We start from the raw sequence: 17,499 nt of genomic DNA, 5'->3' as shown, positions 1-17,499 counted from the left end.
ATCCCCCTATTATTTGCAGGAAATTTGCCTATTCATAGTATTTTCTATGAGAATATCCATAAATTCCTGTTTTTCTATCAATTTCATCATAAAATGCACTTTTTGTGATAAAACTTGAAAAACCAAAGAGGCCATTTTAAGGATTTTTATATAGGTTCCAAGTATAATTACGGGGGTGTCCTGGTGCACATCATGAAAACGGGGGACCACTGAATATTTATTTAATGTTTATGTTGTTATTTAATCATACTGTATTAAGATTAATGTTAATACTATTTAAAAATTAGTAAAACATTTTTTTATCTTAAAAATGTATTTAGTCATGAAAATAGCCTAAAAATACACTAATTAGTGAATATTTCTCACCAAAAAAAGTCCACAAAATATAGAATTTTTCACTAATAATTTACAGATAGGTTTCACAGAAAAATCCCACGAATGAGTCCACGAGAATGCAAATATAGGCAATTGAATGTATTCACTAATTACGTACTGTATTTCATATTTTTGGGACTAAAATATTCATTTTATATGAAAAAATTATTTGCAATACAATTTTTAAAAAAAACATGTATTAAGATTAATAAGAATAAATGATAATCAAATTGAATAATAAATTTAAATATTATATTAATAATAATACAGTGAACCCCCCGTATTAACGCACTCCGGATTCGCGGACTCACTATTTGCAGATATCTCTCTGGAACATATACCCCCATCATTTGTGGAAAATTTGCCTATTCACTGTATTTTTCTGAGAAATATCCACAAATTCCTGTTTTTTTTTATCATTTCATCATAAAATGCACTATTAGTGATAAAACTATTAACAGATATACGTAAACACTTTTTGATTTTGAGTGGGTTTTTTTTAACTAACAAAATAGGCAGTTTTAAGCATTTTTATAGGGGTTTTCAACTATGTGTCGAACTTGGCCATTTATGGCATTCCCCCGCAAATAAGGGGGAACACTGTGCTGTACTCATACTGATGATAAATTAAATCATACAGGTTTCATCTGCCTCTGGGGTTGCTTCTTCCCCTTCTTTAGGGGTTTTTGGGAGGCTTTGGAGTGGTCCTTCTTCATGGTCTTGAGAAACACTTACAGCTGCTTTGCACTAATTCTTCATTCTGACGAGGACGTTATTGTAGGGCGCCTGTGCTGCATCAAGGGTATTTGAACATTTTATGGAGCATTCCATATAAGGATCCCATGCCAGAGCAGTTTCCTGCACCTCATAAGTTGGGACAGGCATTCGAAGATAGGTTCTCATCCTCTTCCTCATCCCCTGAACCTGGTGTTTCTTCTTCCTTGCTGGCAGACTTCGTCAGCTCTTCCAAATCCTGGTCCATCTGGGGTTTAGAGTGGGCATCAGTAAGGATTCCTATTTCATCCTCATTGGTGTCATCAAAGCCTTCTTGACCAAGCATCCTTCCCAATTGGGCTGCTTTATCATTGGCCAAATGTTGAATTTCATCAGGAGAAAAGTCCTTATAATTGTGAACACATACTAGCCACAACCACTTCCAGCATGCGTTAAGAGTATCCCTTTTTTTCATATCATTCAATGACCGGTCTATGAGAGTCAGACGTGGCAGTCATGAATTTATGCCAATATAGTTGACCTCCCTGTATTCACATTCACGGACTCGTACCTGCGGATTTCTCTGTGGCCAATATTTATCCATTATAAATTCATGAGTTAAATGCACTTTTTTGTGATAAAGAAAACTTTAACGAAAAACTCGGTTATAAAAGCATTCTTAAGTGTGTTTTTATTTAGTTTGAACTAAAAAATAGGCAGTTTTAAGCATTTCTATGGGAGTTCTACTTATTCGCGGATTCTAGCGGGTTCTGGAACACATCCCCCCGCGGGTTCTGGAACACATCCCCCCGCGAATACAGGGGTCCACTGTACTTTTTCAGTGTAATTCACTGTCAGTGCCCATTGCCTTCACAAGGTGCTCGGAGTTCTGGGTGTAGAGTGCCTTTAAGGCATAGATCATCCCCTGGTCCAAGCTGGAGGAGAGAGGTTTTGTTGGCAGAGAGAAACTTGAGGCTGGATTCTGTTGTATAAAGTTCCAGTGGGTGGCTGCCAGCATTATCTGTAATCAACATGTTGAACTCCATGCCTTTGTCATTAAACATTGTGTAACTTGAGTGATGAAGCTCTGAATGAACCTGTTATCTGTAAGAACTTTGGTGATCCAGACCTTGGGGTTGTGCATCCAACATGTAGGCAGCAAGTGCTTATTCTTATTCTTTAGGGCCCCTGGGATTTGCAGCTTAGTAAATGAGGCCTGGTTTCAGCATGAAGACAGCTGCATTGCCACACATGATGAGGGTACCCTATCCTTCTGGGCCTTGAACCTGGAGGCTTTGGCTTCATTCTTCATCAGGTATGTATGTGAAGGCTCTTTCTTTCAGAACAAGCCACTCTTGTTGATACTGAATCCAGTTCTGGATGGTAGCCCTTGTCCCAGATGATTTTCTTGAAGGTGTCAGGATATTTCGCGACCGCTTCCATCTGCCAATGCCACTTCCCCATGCAGAGAAACTCTTTAGTTGGAACTGCCTCAAAAAATGGTGGAAAGACATCTTGTGGCTCTTCCTTTTCTTCAGTGGGTTTGTCAAAGTCTAAGAAGTCTGCTTCCTGTACATTGCCACTTCCATAACAGTTGATAGCTGCTGGTAGGCTGTCATGCCTTCTCGCAAATGAAGATGGTGTCGAGGGGATGTTCTCACGGCAGTCCGTGATCCAGTATGCCAAGGCCAACTCTATCCTCTTGATGGTCTTATCATGCACTGTAGAAACCTTCTTGGCACTACTGTAGCAGTTGACCCTTCCAGCCTTTCTTATCTCTGTCTCTTTCTTCTTGATGTACTGCATAGTACTCTCATTCACGCCACAGTGGCAGGCTACTACTGCGCAACTTTTGCCTTCTTTCAACACATCCAGAAATCTTATCTTTGCCCAGAATCCTTAGAAGGAGCACGGGCATTTAGGAGGCATCTTAGGACATTGTGTTATACAGATTAAGTCTGCAAACAAAGATGCATCCATGCTGGAGGAGAGAGGTTTTGTTGGCAGGAAGAAACTCGAGCTGGATTCCCTTGTGATAAAGTTGCCAGAGAGTGACCACCAGACTATCCTATAATCAACATGTTGAACTTCATGCCCTAGTCATTAAGGTATTGCGTAACTTGAGGGGATGAAGCTTTGAATGAACCAGTTATCTGTAAGAACTTTGGTGATCCAGAACTTGGGGTTGTGCATCCAACTGCTAGGCAGCAACCGTGCTTTTTCTTATTCTTTAGGGCCCCTGGGATTTGCAGCTTTGTAAATGAGGCCTGGTTTCAGCATGAAGCCAGCTGCATTGCCACACATGATGAGGTAACCCTATCCTTCTGGGCTTGAACCTGGAGGCTTTGGCTTCATTCTTCATCAGGTATGTATGTGAAGGCATCTTCTCCCAGAACAAGCCACTCTTGTTGATATTGAACACCAGTTCTGGATGGTAGCCCTTGTCCCAGATGATTTTCTTGAAAGTGTCAGGATATTTTGCAAACCACTTCCATGTCTGTCAATGCCACTCCCCATGCAGAGAAAACTGTAGTTGGAACCGCCTCAGAAAACAGTGGAAAGACCCCTTATTGGCCTGAAAACCTTGAGGAGCTGTTGATGGTCTATCTTGTGGCTCTTCCTTTTCATCAGTGGGTTTGCAAAGCCTAAGACATCTGCTTCCTGTACATTGCCACCTTCCGTAACAGTTTGATAACTCTGGTAGAGCTGTCATGCCTTCTCACAAATGATGATGGTGTCTAGGGGGATGTTCTTATGGCAGTCTGTGTCCAGTATGCCAAAGCCAACTCTATCCTCACGATGGTCTTATCATGCACTGAGAAAACCTTCTTGGCACTACTGTAGCGGCTAACACTCCCAGCCTTCCTTATCTCTGCCTCTTTCTTCTTAATGTACCGCATGGTATTTTCATTCATACCACCACGGCAGGCTACTACTGTGTAACTTTTGCCTTCTTTCAACACATCCAGAAGTCTTACCTTTGCCAGAATCCTAGAAGGAGCAGGGCATTTAGGAAGCATCTTAGGGCGTTATTATACAGATTAACACTGCAAATAAAGATGTGGAAAGTACACAGATACAATCAATACACTCAACCAGGCTAAGGAAATGCTTTGAACTGACAGAGATGTGCACTCCTTACATCTCAGAGAAAGTTATGGGGGTAGACAGCCAATCAGCACCAAGGGTACAGCCAGTCATCATCAAGGAAAATGGTATACAGCTGTAGTCATGTTGTTCTACAAACTAACTATGCATTTTAGATATGCTCTACTATCATTCTAAAACACTTTGTTATTTCAAAGTCACTGTACAATACAGCTTAATATCAGTCAAATGTGTTATTTCAAAATCATTGTACAACACAGCTAAATATCAATCAAATGTGTGTGTTTTTTTTATTTCAAAATCGTCGTACAACACAGCAAAATATCAATCAAATGTACAGTATGCGCAGTACATGATGTGCCAAGTATACCGTTTGTAAGTGACCCAGTATCCTAGGATTTTCTGTCCAGTTTTAATCAGTGTGTATCTTTTTAAATTGTGCCCTAAGATGCCCCCCTGCTTCTTCTATGGCATCAGACAAGAGCCTAAGCGCCAAGGGAAGGTTGTGATGATGCACCAGGAAAAAGTAGAAGTTATTGTAAGGTTCCGCGAAAGGAAAAATCACGCCTAAGTAGCACCCATTATGGTCTGAACGAGAGTACAGTCTACCTCATTGATAAGGAATATGAAGAGGGAAGAATCTTTGAAGGCCCTTGGTGGAGAAGAAGTTGCTACCATCATTCATGATGCTAATCCCCCAACAGACCAGGATTTGAAAGATATGTCCCAAATTAAAAGGAAAGGCAGGCATCTGCAGCAGATAGTAGAGGAATGGAACCCTCATAAGGCATGCTCCAAAAACGTTTCAAATGCCTTTGATCTGTGTATGAAGCCTTATAATAACCTCTTAGTCAGCATGAGGAATTATGTCAACATGATGCCTCCTCCCAGAACGTCTAAAGAAAGAAGGGGAAGAGGCTTCTCCAGAGGAGGTGCAATTCCTCTTTTTTTGCTGTGCTGTCCATATCATCGTTCATTCATCAGATTTCACAGCTAATTCATCAGCATCATCTTCAGCCAACATTGATCACTGATGAGTACCCATATGATTAACCTAATCATAATATTAAGTATTTTAATGTGCATAAGTATTTTTGTTTCTCTCTCTCTCTCTCTCTCTCTCTCTCTCTCTCTCTCTCTCTCTCTCTCTCTCTCTCTCTCTCTCTATCAATCTCGCATTCCATGTTTCCTTTTTTTTTTTTAGTAAAAGAAAACAGGACAGCTTGATTACTGTATGAAAGAAAGTGTGCATGCCCAAATACTGTATAATGGTAACTTGATTCGTTTTCACAAGTTGTAAGCCATATTTTTAAGGGTAATGATGTAAGATGACTTTTAAATATTAAAGTGTTTTAGGATGATAGTTTTAAGATATATTTGGTTGTTGAACTTATAAAATAGGCAGTTATAAGAGTTTTTAGAGGGGGGTCTTTGGTGTTTGAACTATTAAAATAGGCAGTTATAAGCATATTTAAAGGGGATTCCAACTTATCGTGGATTTCCCCTGCATATACCAGGGGTTGACTATAGTATGTACTTATAAATTTAAGCACCAGTGATGATTAATTTAACATATAAGGCAACTGTATTGTTATATTATGATAGTGTGTGATATTCCAATTTAGCCAATGGTTAATTTTTGTATTTTTTTTTCAGTTTCACCTTATATTAAAACAATGTCAATGGTAACAGCAAACAAGCTCTTGCATCTCTTGGAAGCATTTCAACGCCGTGGTTTTTGTTTGTTTTCAGCGCCTCACCATCACCATTTAGTATTTTTCCTACTAGAAACATTTAATAATATCATTCAGTATCAGTTTGATGGTGAGTCATATTTTTTTGTATTTTTAAAATGTTATGATAATTATATGAGATTTCTTTTAACTTCTAAGAACAATTGTACTGTATGTGAGTTAATATTCTGTATTTAACAGAATATTGCATCATAATTGTTTCTTGCTTTGTGAAGTCTATTGTACAGAGTTGTTTCATGTACGTAATTGTGCAGTTCTTGGTGTTACAGCATGCAGTTTTGGCCTGTGTCATTACATTTTGCAGACCTATTTATTTTACTAGTGTTTACAGTATGAACTGTTGGCTGGAAGATACTCATTCATGAAGCAGTGCTTGTATTTTTCAAGACTAGTACTCTATTAGCACTGTTATCATTGGAGTCTCATAATACCTTTGCCCATGTCAGTAACCCTTATTTTTTAATAGTAGTTTTATTGGGTAATTCCTTATCATTAAGGTAAGGAGGATCTTTGTTTCACAACAATCCCATTAGTTTTTGAGTCCACATTGCATTTGTGAACATTCTTGACATGGTTATTTGTCTTTCAGACAGAAGAACAATTATTCACTCATACACCCTCTGGACACATCTTGGGTAATAACTACTCTATCAGAGAGTTCCTGACTTGTTTGCTTTTACTGACAATAATTTCCTCTCATGTTTTTATTTATTACTCTTGACTTAGCACTTGCAGGTGTTGTCAGTTGGTAACATTGGTATTTTTTAATACATTTTTAAGGCTGTCAAGTATGCCTGTTGCTGATGATGTTAATTGAGGTTTTAGTGTTTTTAGTCTTTTATTTATTGCTTTTTTGTATGTATTTTTATATATTTTTAGTAAACAAATGAGTTGTTCCCTTATAAGTACTGAGAGATAGATTCATCATGCCATCTGTCTCATTTGTCATGTACAGTGTTGTTGAGATTTTTGTATTCTGTTTTTTCTTTGTTCAATATTTTACTTTTACTGTGTGTGTAATATTAATTTTGTTTAAGCTTTTCAGAGTATTGCAGTGTATTATTTTTTAGTGTATTCTGTATGCTATTCTTTGTATTTTGTTGATTACCTGCTCTGCTTAATGTGTTTTAGTGCCTGCTATTCTTTTTATAGTGTTTTCACTGTGTACTATAATCATACCTCAGCACTTTGTTAAGGTATATCATCACGTATCTCACTTTCATGTCTTCTTTGGAGACGGATACAGTTGTACTGAGCAGCACATATCACTGCCACCACTATTTTATGTCAGGAAGACATAAATGGGCAAATATGATCTTGACATCTGCATATGCATCCAAGTCTTGTTTTTTGGCCTGCCCCTGGATCTTTCCCTCCTTGGTTAAGTTGAAGGAGGGAGAGTTGTTTACTGGTGCCTATGTACGAGTATGTTTCCCAGTTTTGTTTTTTTTACCTGCTTATTTCTCACTTCCTTTTCTGCTTCTCTTGCTGTCCTTAGTAACCAAACTGTCTGTTTGACTGTAACTGATGCCTTTACTATATGTTCAATTCCTACTGTGCTTCCAGTGCAACCTGCCTTCCCAGCTCCAACCTTACCTGCTGTGTAAGGTCTGGTGCCCGAGTTTCTGTATGCAGTTGCAAGAGACCATTTTTCTCCTCCGTGCCTGGAGTGTTTCAGTACTGTCTCTACTAGGTTATTGTCTTCTTTGCAACCTTATGCACATCCAGCTGTCTTTGTTACATGCTACCCTGTTACTCCTGTTTCTGTTGGTGTGGCAACTATGGCTGTGCCATTACCTTTGGAACCTTATGCTCCTGCTATGTTTGATGTTCCTGTGATTCCAGTGGGTGCATCTTTTAGTGCAGTGTCTGTTGTTCTTGTTGTTCTTATTATGCAGTTGCCTGTTATAGCTGCCTCCATGGTGTGGTATTGCCAGCCTTCCAGAAACCTGCTTTAACTGCATTTTATGCTGCATTGATTTTCCCTGATACAGTTAAGTCTCCATGGGATCTGCCTTTACTGTCTATTTTGGTAGTTGTTTCTATGCACCTTTGCTGCAAAGTTCTTGTTACCAAAGGTTACTTTTATATGTGAGTCTATATCCTACACTAGTTTTTATAATCAAATGTGATCTTGGCCATGAGTCAAATTACTTGGAATGGGCCTTCAAATCACATGCTACAGTGGTTGCAACCCCTCACCTCCACTGGTTCTGAATAGTGTCTTTACCAACTGACTATTGCAAGAATGGGTACACTCTTGACCTTGTCAAGTAGACCTTCTTTCAGAATCCTGTCTGGTTTTTCACCTTTGTCTAGTGATGTTCCATCCTCTTCTGTGTTAACAACTATAACCATTCATTACAGGAGGAGGCATTCCCCATTACTTGAAATCCCCAAGTGAGGGAGGGAGCCATGTTACAAGACATGGTGACTGAGAGCAGAAGGATGGCAGTGGATCGTTGTGGGCAGATAATCAATATCAGCTAAGACTCCTTGGTACTGAGATAGTAGGCACAGTGCAGCAATCCATCAGATGGAGGACTCTGGTATCTATAGACCTCAAGGGTGCTGACTTTGGACATTATAATCAGTATTTCATAGAAAAAATACTTTTGTTTTTGGCAGGAAGGGTATTCCAGTTTCGATCCTTGTGTTTCAGCTTAGCTACATCTCCACATGCAGGCAGTCCCTGGTTATCGGTGGGGGTTCTATCTCGGCGGGTTGCTGATAAGCGAAAACTGCCATTTATCCGAAATCTGCAATTTATGGCTCCAAGTTTCTGTTAATGGCACTGATAAACCAGTTAATGGCGCCTCTGTTAGGTATGCTATGGTGCCATAACTCTATTATTGGCACCTTATGAGGCTGATAACTGAAACTTGGCCTGTTATGGCGCCATAAATTGCTGATTTTATGGCGCTACACAAGGGCCTTAAAACCGGATTGCCATTAACGAAACGAGTCCACCGATAACTGGGAACTGCTTGTATCTTTATATGGACTTTGGAAACTGTGGCAGCTTAAGCACATTTGTATGTCATAAGCATCATAGACGTTTGCATTACTGGCTAGTGATGACAGCAATAGTGATGAGTTGTGACAACTTTTAATAATCTGTTGATAAAATGTGTTAGCCCCTACCTTGGCCATCACATCAACAGTGAGGAGTCCTTTTTGGTCCCTTTGTTGAGGGCTATGGAGCTGGGCTTTAGTTCAACCTTCAGAGAAGAGAATCAGGAAACTGCTGGTAGTGATTTGATTATTCCGTTACCAATTTAGTTTGTTGGCCAAATTGTGGCAATCTTGGATCAATCTTGGATTGCTATATATCATGAAAAGCTGGTTTCACAATGTTACTTTAGGATAAAAAGCCCCCACAACTTCATTGGTCAAAGTCATGGTCTGTTGTCTTACTCCCAGACATTAATCCAGTCCTTATTGTAGGCTTTGTAGTAGTGGCAAGATCCAGTCACCTGTTAGTTGAATTTCATTTGTTTCTTCATCTGTCCAAGATTTTTTGTCAAGGATGCATCCAGTCATGGTTGAGGTGACTTGGAGCCACTTGGAGTTGAAGGCACTCTTTGTAGGCTTTGCTCTACAATTGGTAGAAAGAGTAGTCAGTGTTAGTAGGAAGAGTAGTCAGTGTCTGTTTGACTGTAACTGATGCCTTTACTATATGTTCAATTCCTACTGTGCTTCCAGTGCAACCTGCCTTCCCAGCTCCAACCTTACCTGCTGTGTAAGTTCTGGTGCCCGAGTTTTTGTATGCAGTTGCAAGAGACCATTTTTCTCCTCCGTGCCTGGAGTGTTTCAGTACCTAGAATAACTTGGATATATTTCCCAAAATTTCCTTTCATTTGGCCTTAAAAGCCAGGTTCTGGCAGAGCACAAGACCTCCACTAATACAAAGATACAAAGATAACAATGTTGATTGTCTCCTTTTGCTGCAGCAGGATCTATTTGCAGGTCTTCTCCCATTGCTGATAAGACAGTCTTGAGAGATTTCTATTTTGTAAGTCTTTTCAAGCAGCCACGCCTCTTGAGCTTCCATGACAACTCTGGCATGCTGCATCTCCATTCCTGGAGACTATTGAATAAGAACTCAGGGCAAAGGCTTTTCTAAAGATGTTGCGGCAGTCGTCAACCAATCCTGCTGAACTTGACCACCAGCCTTGACTTGTCAAAGTGGCCTAGTTTTTGTGATAGATGCAGCAAGAGGGACATTAATGTAGTTAAAAGGTGCTCAACACCACTTCTTCATTAATTGCCAGCTTTGTTCTCTGCCTACAGCATCAGTCACCTATTTGGTGTGACAACAAGGGATAGCTGTGATCCCTTCTCAAGGACTTAAAAAGGATGATTTATCATTTGGATAGATATCTTCTTGGGCAATTAAAAGGATGATTCATCATTTGGATAGATATCTTGTTGGGCAATTGACAGGTTTTATCTGAATACCCAGGAAATACTCCACAAGCTATCGCTTGAAAGATTGATGGCAAAAGAAAGGAGTCTCGGTATCATAGATGAAATAGATTTGATAGAAACTGAGAAACAAAATTATTATAAAGGATTAGTTTATTCAGACCTCTGAGCCTAATAAAGGCTCTTCTCGGACTGGTTAAGAGACTAAGACTTGTCTTTAGGGGGGGGACATCCTCTTGTTGGTAATATGTCCTTTGCTCCTCAATGTCATGGACTTAGGGTTGACTAATAAAATATTTTCAGCAAGTGTGCTGATTATTGCAAAAATGTATATGATTGCTGGAAGGACTTAACAAAAAACAGTTGCAAGAGAACCTTGAGAAAATAAGTGCTCAATAAGGTGGTAGATGCAGTTCAGCGTAGATAAAGACAAAGTTGTGCAAATAGGGTACAAAAACAAGAATGTCAAGTATTACATACTGGGCAAGGAGTCAAAGATTTGTCATCAAGAGAATGATCTAAGGGTCATTATCACTAGTGACTTATAAACTATAAGCAGTGAATAGAAGTCGAAAAGCAAACCCAGTTAATACTAGGATACATTAAATGGCCAATTTACTATCAGGAAAATGAAGCCAACACAACCCTTATACGCAGATGTACAGTCAAACCTTGGATTTCATACGCCCTGTATTTCGTAGACTTTTTCTGACAAAATTTTGACTGGGGTTTTGTACATATCCTTGGATTTTGTACACCCATAAATGCTCCCTCTAGGGCCCACCTCATAAGTATTTGTTGTTTTTTGTGCTTTTTTGTTCTTTTTTTTTTTATTAAAGTGCAACTGCTAAATAAGCCATCGTGGGGCCAAAGAAAGTTCCAAGTTCCAGCCCGTCTATAAAAAAGGCAAGGAACACTTTAGAATTTATGAAAGAGCTCATAGCAAGGATGGAGGATGTTGCATGCCAGTCACAGTAATAAAATGCCTACAACAAGTGCTGCTGTTATTGAATTTAAGGCCAGCAGAAGCTGGTTTGAAAAATTCACAAAGCAAACGGGCATACTTAATGTGCCTACTTCAGTGATTAAGGACATGTTTGCAAAGTGGAGTGATGTTAGAAATTTTGTGGAGAATTGTCATCCGAACAAAGATGATGTAATCCATGTCTCCAACATGTTTAATGACAATGCTGTGTTTCACTTAAGGCAAATTTTAAAGACACCAGAAACAAATGCCTCTGGACATTTTTGTTGTGCAACACGGGTCCAATGACTCGCAAGCTTATCCTAGTGCCAGTAAAAAATGAAGAGGGGAACTAACCCCAGATAGTGCCAGTAAAAACTGAAGATGGGAAGTAACCTCAGATAATCCTTGATATCTTAAGTCCTTCTGGAGGACAATTCCCCTTCCAAACAATAGCCTCTCCTTCATGAGACATTCTGGAACGGATTACGTATGAAAACCGAGGTTCCACTGTCCTCATTTAGACCCCACTCTGAGTATAGGCTGTCCATGGTTGCCATCCAGAAGGATGGAAATAAAAGCAGCTTTGGCAAGAGCAACCACACTCATACCAATATTCAGATGCCCTAGTTATCACAGAAGGGTAGAATGCTTCAGTTTGATTTGTTTAGAAAAGCTTTGATTAAGAAAATATTTAAGACACCCAAGATGCAAACAACATAAGATTGTGGCTAATGTCAAGGGAAGAAATGCTGAAGTTAGCAGTGGCATGGTTTTAAATACCAGCTTTTATGTGTATGGTATAAAGTCCTGCGCAAAAGATATACCCATAGAATTCTAACCTTTTAAATAAAAAATAAATAAATGATTAACAAGTGCAGCAACCACTTTATCCAGTCTGTGTTTGGAACTGGCTGGTGGTGGTACTATTCACTGCTTCAGTTGGTAGTCTGTTCCAAAATGAGGCTAACAAAAGAAGCAGGTTGCCAGGAACAAGTTTCATTTTGTGCTGATGTGTTGGAAGGTGAAACCAGACAGGGAAGAGTGACAGTAAAATTAGTTTTAAAAGGAATATTGAGAGTGGTGTTTTGAATATATTAGATACTTTCTGTATATGTTGGGTTTTACCTTAAGGATGTGCATAAAGAGAAGGTATATACTCATGGGATGAATGATCACTCTTTTTGTCTGGGAGAAGAAATATATTGTGTCTTGGGAATTTCAAGATTTGATTTTTGACCTTTGAGGCTCAGTTGGTGTTGGGATTCCCAGTGTATAGTACTATAACAAATTGTATAAAAAAATCCACATCAGTAGACGCATTAAACCTGCTTCAATGCATGCCATTAACATACTTGTCTCCCTCACACTGGGATCAAACCCTTGACTCTGGACTGAGGCAAAGGTGCTACCAATTAAGTCACAAACATCATCAGGGAAGTTGGAAGTATGTACTTACTTCAGTTCTGATGTTAGTTTAAAATGTATATCTGTTATACAGTGAACCCCCAGATTTGCAGACTCACATATTTGCGAATTTCTCGCAGGAACATATACCCCCATTATTCATGGAAAAGTCACGTATTCGTGGTACTTTTCTATGAGACACCAAATTCCTGTTTTTTTCATTAATTTCATCATAAATTGCACTTTTTTGTGATAAAACTATTAAAAAACCAGGTATAAACATTTTTAGTGGGGTTTTCTTGAGTTTTACCTAACTAAATAGTATAGGCAATTTTAAGTGTTTTTATAGGAGTTTCAACTATTTGCGGGTTCTAGCTATTTAAGGGGGGGGGATGTCTGGTACCTACCCCCTGCAAATATGGGGGGAACACTGTACACATAATTGCATTAATGAAATATTGTCAGTCAAGTCACTGGGAGGTTGGAAAGTTCAGTAGCCTAGCTAGGGAAATCCCCAGGCACTGCACTGCTTGAGTGTCTAGGTTCAATTTCTTTTATGATTTTTATGGTACAACTGGTAGCAGCCTTGCCTTTTCCTTTAGGGTCTTCGGTTATATTGCAATGTGAGGTAGACAATGGTTTTTATTGCACATTTGATTGTGGTTTGATTTCCATTATGTATTAGTAACAATAATACTAGTGCAGAATTTCATTTTATTAATAATTACCATATGTCTTTCAGTTTTTAAGGGCAGGTTAGGTGAATGAATGTTTTATTGTGGTTATAAAGAAATGACTTAAAAATTTCTACTTTTGCTTGCAGGAAATATATTTAGGTTAAGAAGTTTTTATGGAGTATCTCTAGAGCAGTTCAAGTTTCTCCTTTTTTTGAGGTGATCATACCAGTTTTCTCAACATTTGTTATTTACTAGTTTCCTGTTTCCTAGAGAAAGGAACAGTTTCAAGAGTATGATACCTTATGATCAGCAAATGTATATAAACCTTATGCCACATTGTATTAGTAATAAGAGTTTGTATTTTCTTCAGGTAATAGCAATCTTGTGTACACTATCATAAGAAAGAGACAAGTTTTTCATGCATTAGCCAATTTACCAACGGATTGTGGGAGCATAAACAAGTCTCTGAACAGAAGAGGGAAGAGAACACTACTTAGACAACCCTCCACAGAATCTACACGAAGCACTACCAAAACCATGGAAGGAGCTCAGCCAGCCCAGCCTGCCCAACCTGGGACTAAAACTGCCACTTTAGCTGCTATGCCAGGTAATTTGACTGTGCATTTTCATGTTTTCATGGGTAAATTTAAACTAGATATTTAACATGCTAGAGATTTTTTAGTACAGTATTATATTATTATTATGATTTTTTTTTCTATCACAGTCATCCTATTCGACTGGGTTGGTTTTTTTTTTATATTGTGGGGTTCTGGGTTATATCCTGCCTCTGTAGGGGTCCATCACTTTTCTTACTGTGTGCTGTTTCTAGTAGCACACTCTTCTGCATGAGTCCTGGAACTACATACTTCAGCATCTAGTTTGTTCATATGGTCATAACAATGGATAAATCTTCTGGTACCAGATGGAAACCAGTTAAAAAACAATCAAGATTGTATATGCAAGGAATATGTGCCATCTGGCATCTAAGGCATAGAAGAGGTGGAGGGTAGTCATCGACCATACATGAACCCTGTGACGCATTTAGTCTCTCTTCAGCCACTTTGGAGAGCGGATGTTTGCTTTTGGTCTCCTCCTCCCAAGCTGGTTTTTTGGATAGCCTGTGATTCCTTCCTGCTTTTTTGGTGTTTTTGGGTGTCTGTGTGTGCTTTGTGTGGTGCTGTGGTACTATGGATTCCTCCAAGAAGTCACGGGCACTGCAGTGCTGTGTCCCGGCCTTCCAGGATTCCCGTGCTCATGATTCCTAGCTTTCTCCTTGACTGACCCCCATACAACTTGCAGTAGGTGCTATGCTAATTTTTGTAATGTTACTAATCCATACCCAGATGTCGTTCCTGGCCTGTAATGCTGGGGAGAACTTCTACAAGAAGAGGGGGGCATGGTAGGCTGTCTATGCCTCCATCTTGGGAAGGCTTCAACCCTCGGAATTGCTTTCCTAACCTAATCTTTCCTATATGCAACAATTTTACAGTCTGCCCACCTGTTCATTCTCCTCACTCCCAGTGTCCCAGTATAATCCATTATAAATTATAAGGCCTTCATGCACTCTCGGTACCGCGAGGAGGAGAACTTGATGGGGAAGATCATCAAGAAGAACATCTTCCCCACTGAAGAAGGCAAGATGGTGGACCTTATAATATATTACAAAAACAGAAGAACAAGAGATTGTTCCTAAACATATACAAAACCATCAGTCCTTTACATAAGGAATTACCTTCAACGCCAGTTGGAACTCAGTCGTAAGATTCAATAACAAGGTAGTTAGGCAGTAACTGCTTGTCCGATGGTCGGGAGTTCCGCCCAATTGTATGGAAGCATTCCACTTTGCTTTTGACTGCCGTTGGGTGCAGACGTGTTGTTGCCTCTCTGCCCGCCTGTGTCGTGAGATCGATCTATGTCCTTTTTGGCTTATAGCCTTTTAATTGTGTATCTGTGTTCATTTCTGCCTGTGTTTTGTGTTGTATTTTGTTTGATTCTGAATTCGTGCAAAATGCAAACCCATGAGTCAGATAAGCCCTTATGCCCCTCCATCCAACTTGAGATTATGCCCTGGAGTGGGGGGATTAAAGTGTGGTGTATTTTGCTCTAGCGAAACTGTGGATCCTCACGCCCTTTGCACAAGGTGCCAAGGGCGTGAGTGTAATTGTGACCTAACTTGTGATATTTGTATCTCCTGGTCAGAGGAGCAGTGGGAACGATACGAGAAGAGGAAGAAGCCACATAAGTCAGCCAAGGTGTCGTCGGAAAGCTCTCCCTTGACACCGCTGGTTACAAAAGTTACACACGTCGTCTTTTTTCCTCCCCCCTTGTAAGCTTCCTCTCATGGCTCTATCTCCTTTGGGGGACATTATCTCTGCCTCTTCACTCGATCTGTCGAGTGCAGAGGAAGGAGGGAGACATCCTGACCTGGAGTTGTATTCGGGGGCTTCTGTCCACTCAGGGGGGGATTTTTCCCCTGCTGAGTGAAGAGGAACTCCCCCCTTTAACCCGACTGTTCCTTCTTCCTCAGGTTTGTCTGCCTCCGTGGGTGGGGGACTGCAGAAGGTATGGCGATCGCTGAGTCTTCCCATCACTCCGAGCATCCAGGGACTCCTTCAACATCTTGCTGTAGTTCAAGTTACGCATGGGGTGGAGTCGAGAACGGCCACTACGGTTTTGACCCTGGGGTACGCGGCACCACCTTACTTGGTCTACACCCAGCATGTGATGATGGTTACCCCCACTGCTGCAGTGCAGGCCCAGTGCCATGTGTCTCCAAGGTGGAATATATCCCTCCTCCTCCCCCAGGTTTTGCTGTCCTCACTCTGCTGCCTGATTTTGAGTGCCTGAAGAGCTCGCCCTTGGATCTACCACCTGTTGCCGTCGCCATACCTGCTGCCCCAGCAGCTGCCCCAACTCCGGCCTGTATGGGAGACCTGTCTGCTGTCCTGAGGAAGCTGGTGAAGAAGAAGTCAGAGAAGAAGAGGAAGGTGTCGTCGTCATCTTCTTGGTCTTCGTCTTCATCGTTGACTTCTGCTGCTACTTGCAAGGCCCCCCAGCTGAGGAAGAATAAGGTGGCCTCCTCCTCCTCCTCCTCCTCCTCCTCCTCCTCCTCCTCCGCCTCCTCCTCCTCCTCCTCCTCCTCCTCCTCCCCCCCCGTAAGAAGTCTCGCACAGAGAGAAGTCTGTCTCACCCCGGTGAGACAGTTGGGCCTTCCACTGGTCCTTCCTTTCCTTCGGGAATGGGGCCCGTCTCTCCTTCCTCAGGGAAGAGAAAGACGGGGACCGTGGAGGTACCAGCCACCGCTGGTACCTCTGCCCCTGGCTCTAGAGGTTCCACCTCTGGACCAGGAACCGTCTCGGCCACTTGCCAGCGAGCATCACTGAGTGGGTGACCGTGCAGCCAGAGTCCAGGCAGCTGAGTATGCTTACTGCCAGGACCCAGGCACGGGGCAGAAGGATGGTAAGAGTCGCTCAGGTGACTCTCGCCAGACCAGCAATCACTCACGTAGCGATCGCCCGGTACCCAGGGTTGATGTGATGGTCCCACCTGACCGTACACGAGGCGAGGCTAGGAAGAGGCCCCCCAGGTCCCCGGGCAGTGCTCACTCTCACTGCGTTAGTCGACGCTACCAGTCACTCGACTGTCGATCACACCAGCATGATCAGACGGTCTGCACTGCTGGTAGCTGCTCCCGACGCATAAGACCGACGCTTCCATCCTCGGTCCAGTGCTTCTCTGCAGGGGGATCGCTGTTCCAGACCAGCAGCTCGATCACCATCGTGGGTTGGTGATCGCCTGCAGTCCTCCCAGCCTACCGGTTCTGCTGGTAGGCAGGGTGGGAGCATCAGGTCTACCTCACCTGTCCCTTCAACCTCCTTGGGATACACTGGGAGGAGTGAGGTGAACAGGAGTGACTGCGAGGAGTGTGCTCCTTATAGTCCAGCTACGAGAGCCTATGAGCCTGGTTCAGTTTTAGGACCGGACAGGTCATACGCTCAAGTGGCTAGAGGAGACCACTGGGGGTCTGGCGAGGTTCTTCCTCCTGAAGGAAGAGTGTCTCAGGAGGGACTCG

At 41.4% G+C, this 17,499-nt stretch overlaps 1 protein-coding gene across 2 annotated transcripts in view; it reads left to right on the top strand.

The window, feature by feature from the left end:
- The window catches only part of LOC135221776 (protein HID1-like), a 476,459-nt gene that overhangs the window by 383,046 nt on the left and 75,914 nt on the right, over positions 1–17,499 (top strand). For both annotated transcript variants that reach the window (XM_064259610.1, XM_064259621.1), the window contains exons 11-12: positions 5,854–6,021; positions 13,798–14,034. In XM_064259610.1, the coding sequence (XP_064115680.1) occupies positions 5,854–6,021; positions 13,798–14,034 (405 nt within the window). The remainder of the gene's footprint in view (positions 1–5,853; positions 6,022–13,797; positions 14,035–17,499) is intronic.

Source organism: Macrobrachium nipponense, chromosome 20, assembly GCF_015104395.2.
Source record: "Macrobrachium nipponense isolate FS-2020 chromosome 20, ASM1510439v2, whole genome shotgun sequence".
Classification (NCBI taxonomy): domain Eukaryota; kingdom Metazoa; phylum Arthropoda; class Malacostraca; order Decapoda; family Palaemonidae; genus Macrobrachium; species Macrobrachium nipponense.
Note: the sequence above shows the minus strand (reverse complement) of the source record. Positions and strands in the feature narration are given on the sequence as shown.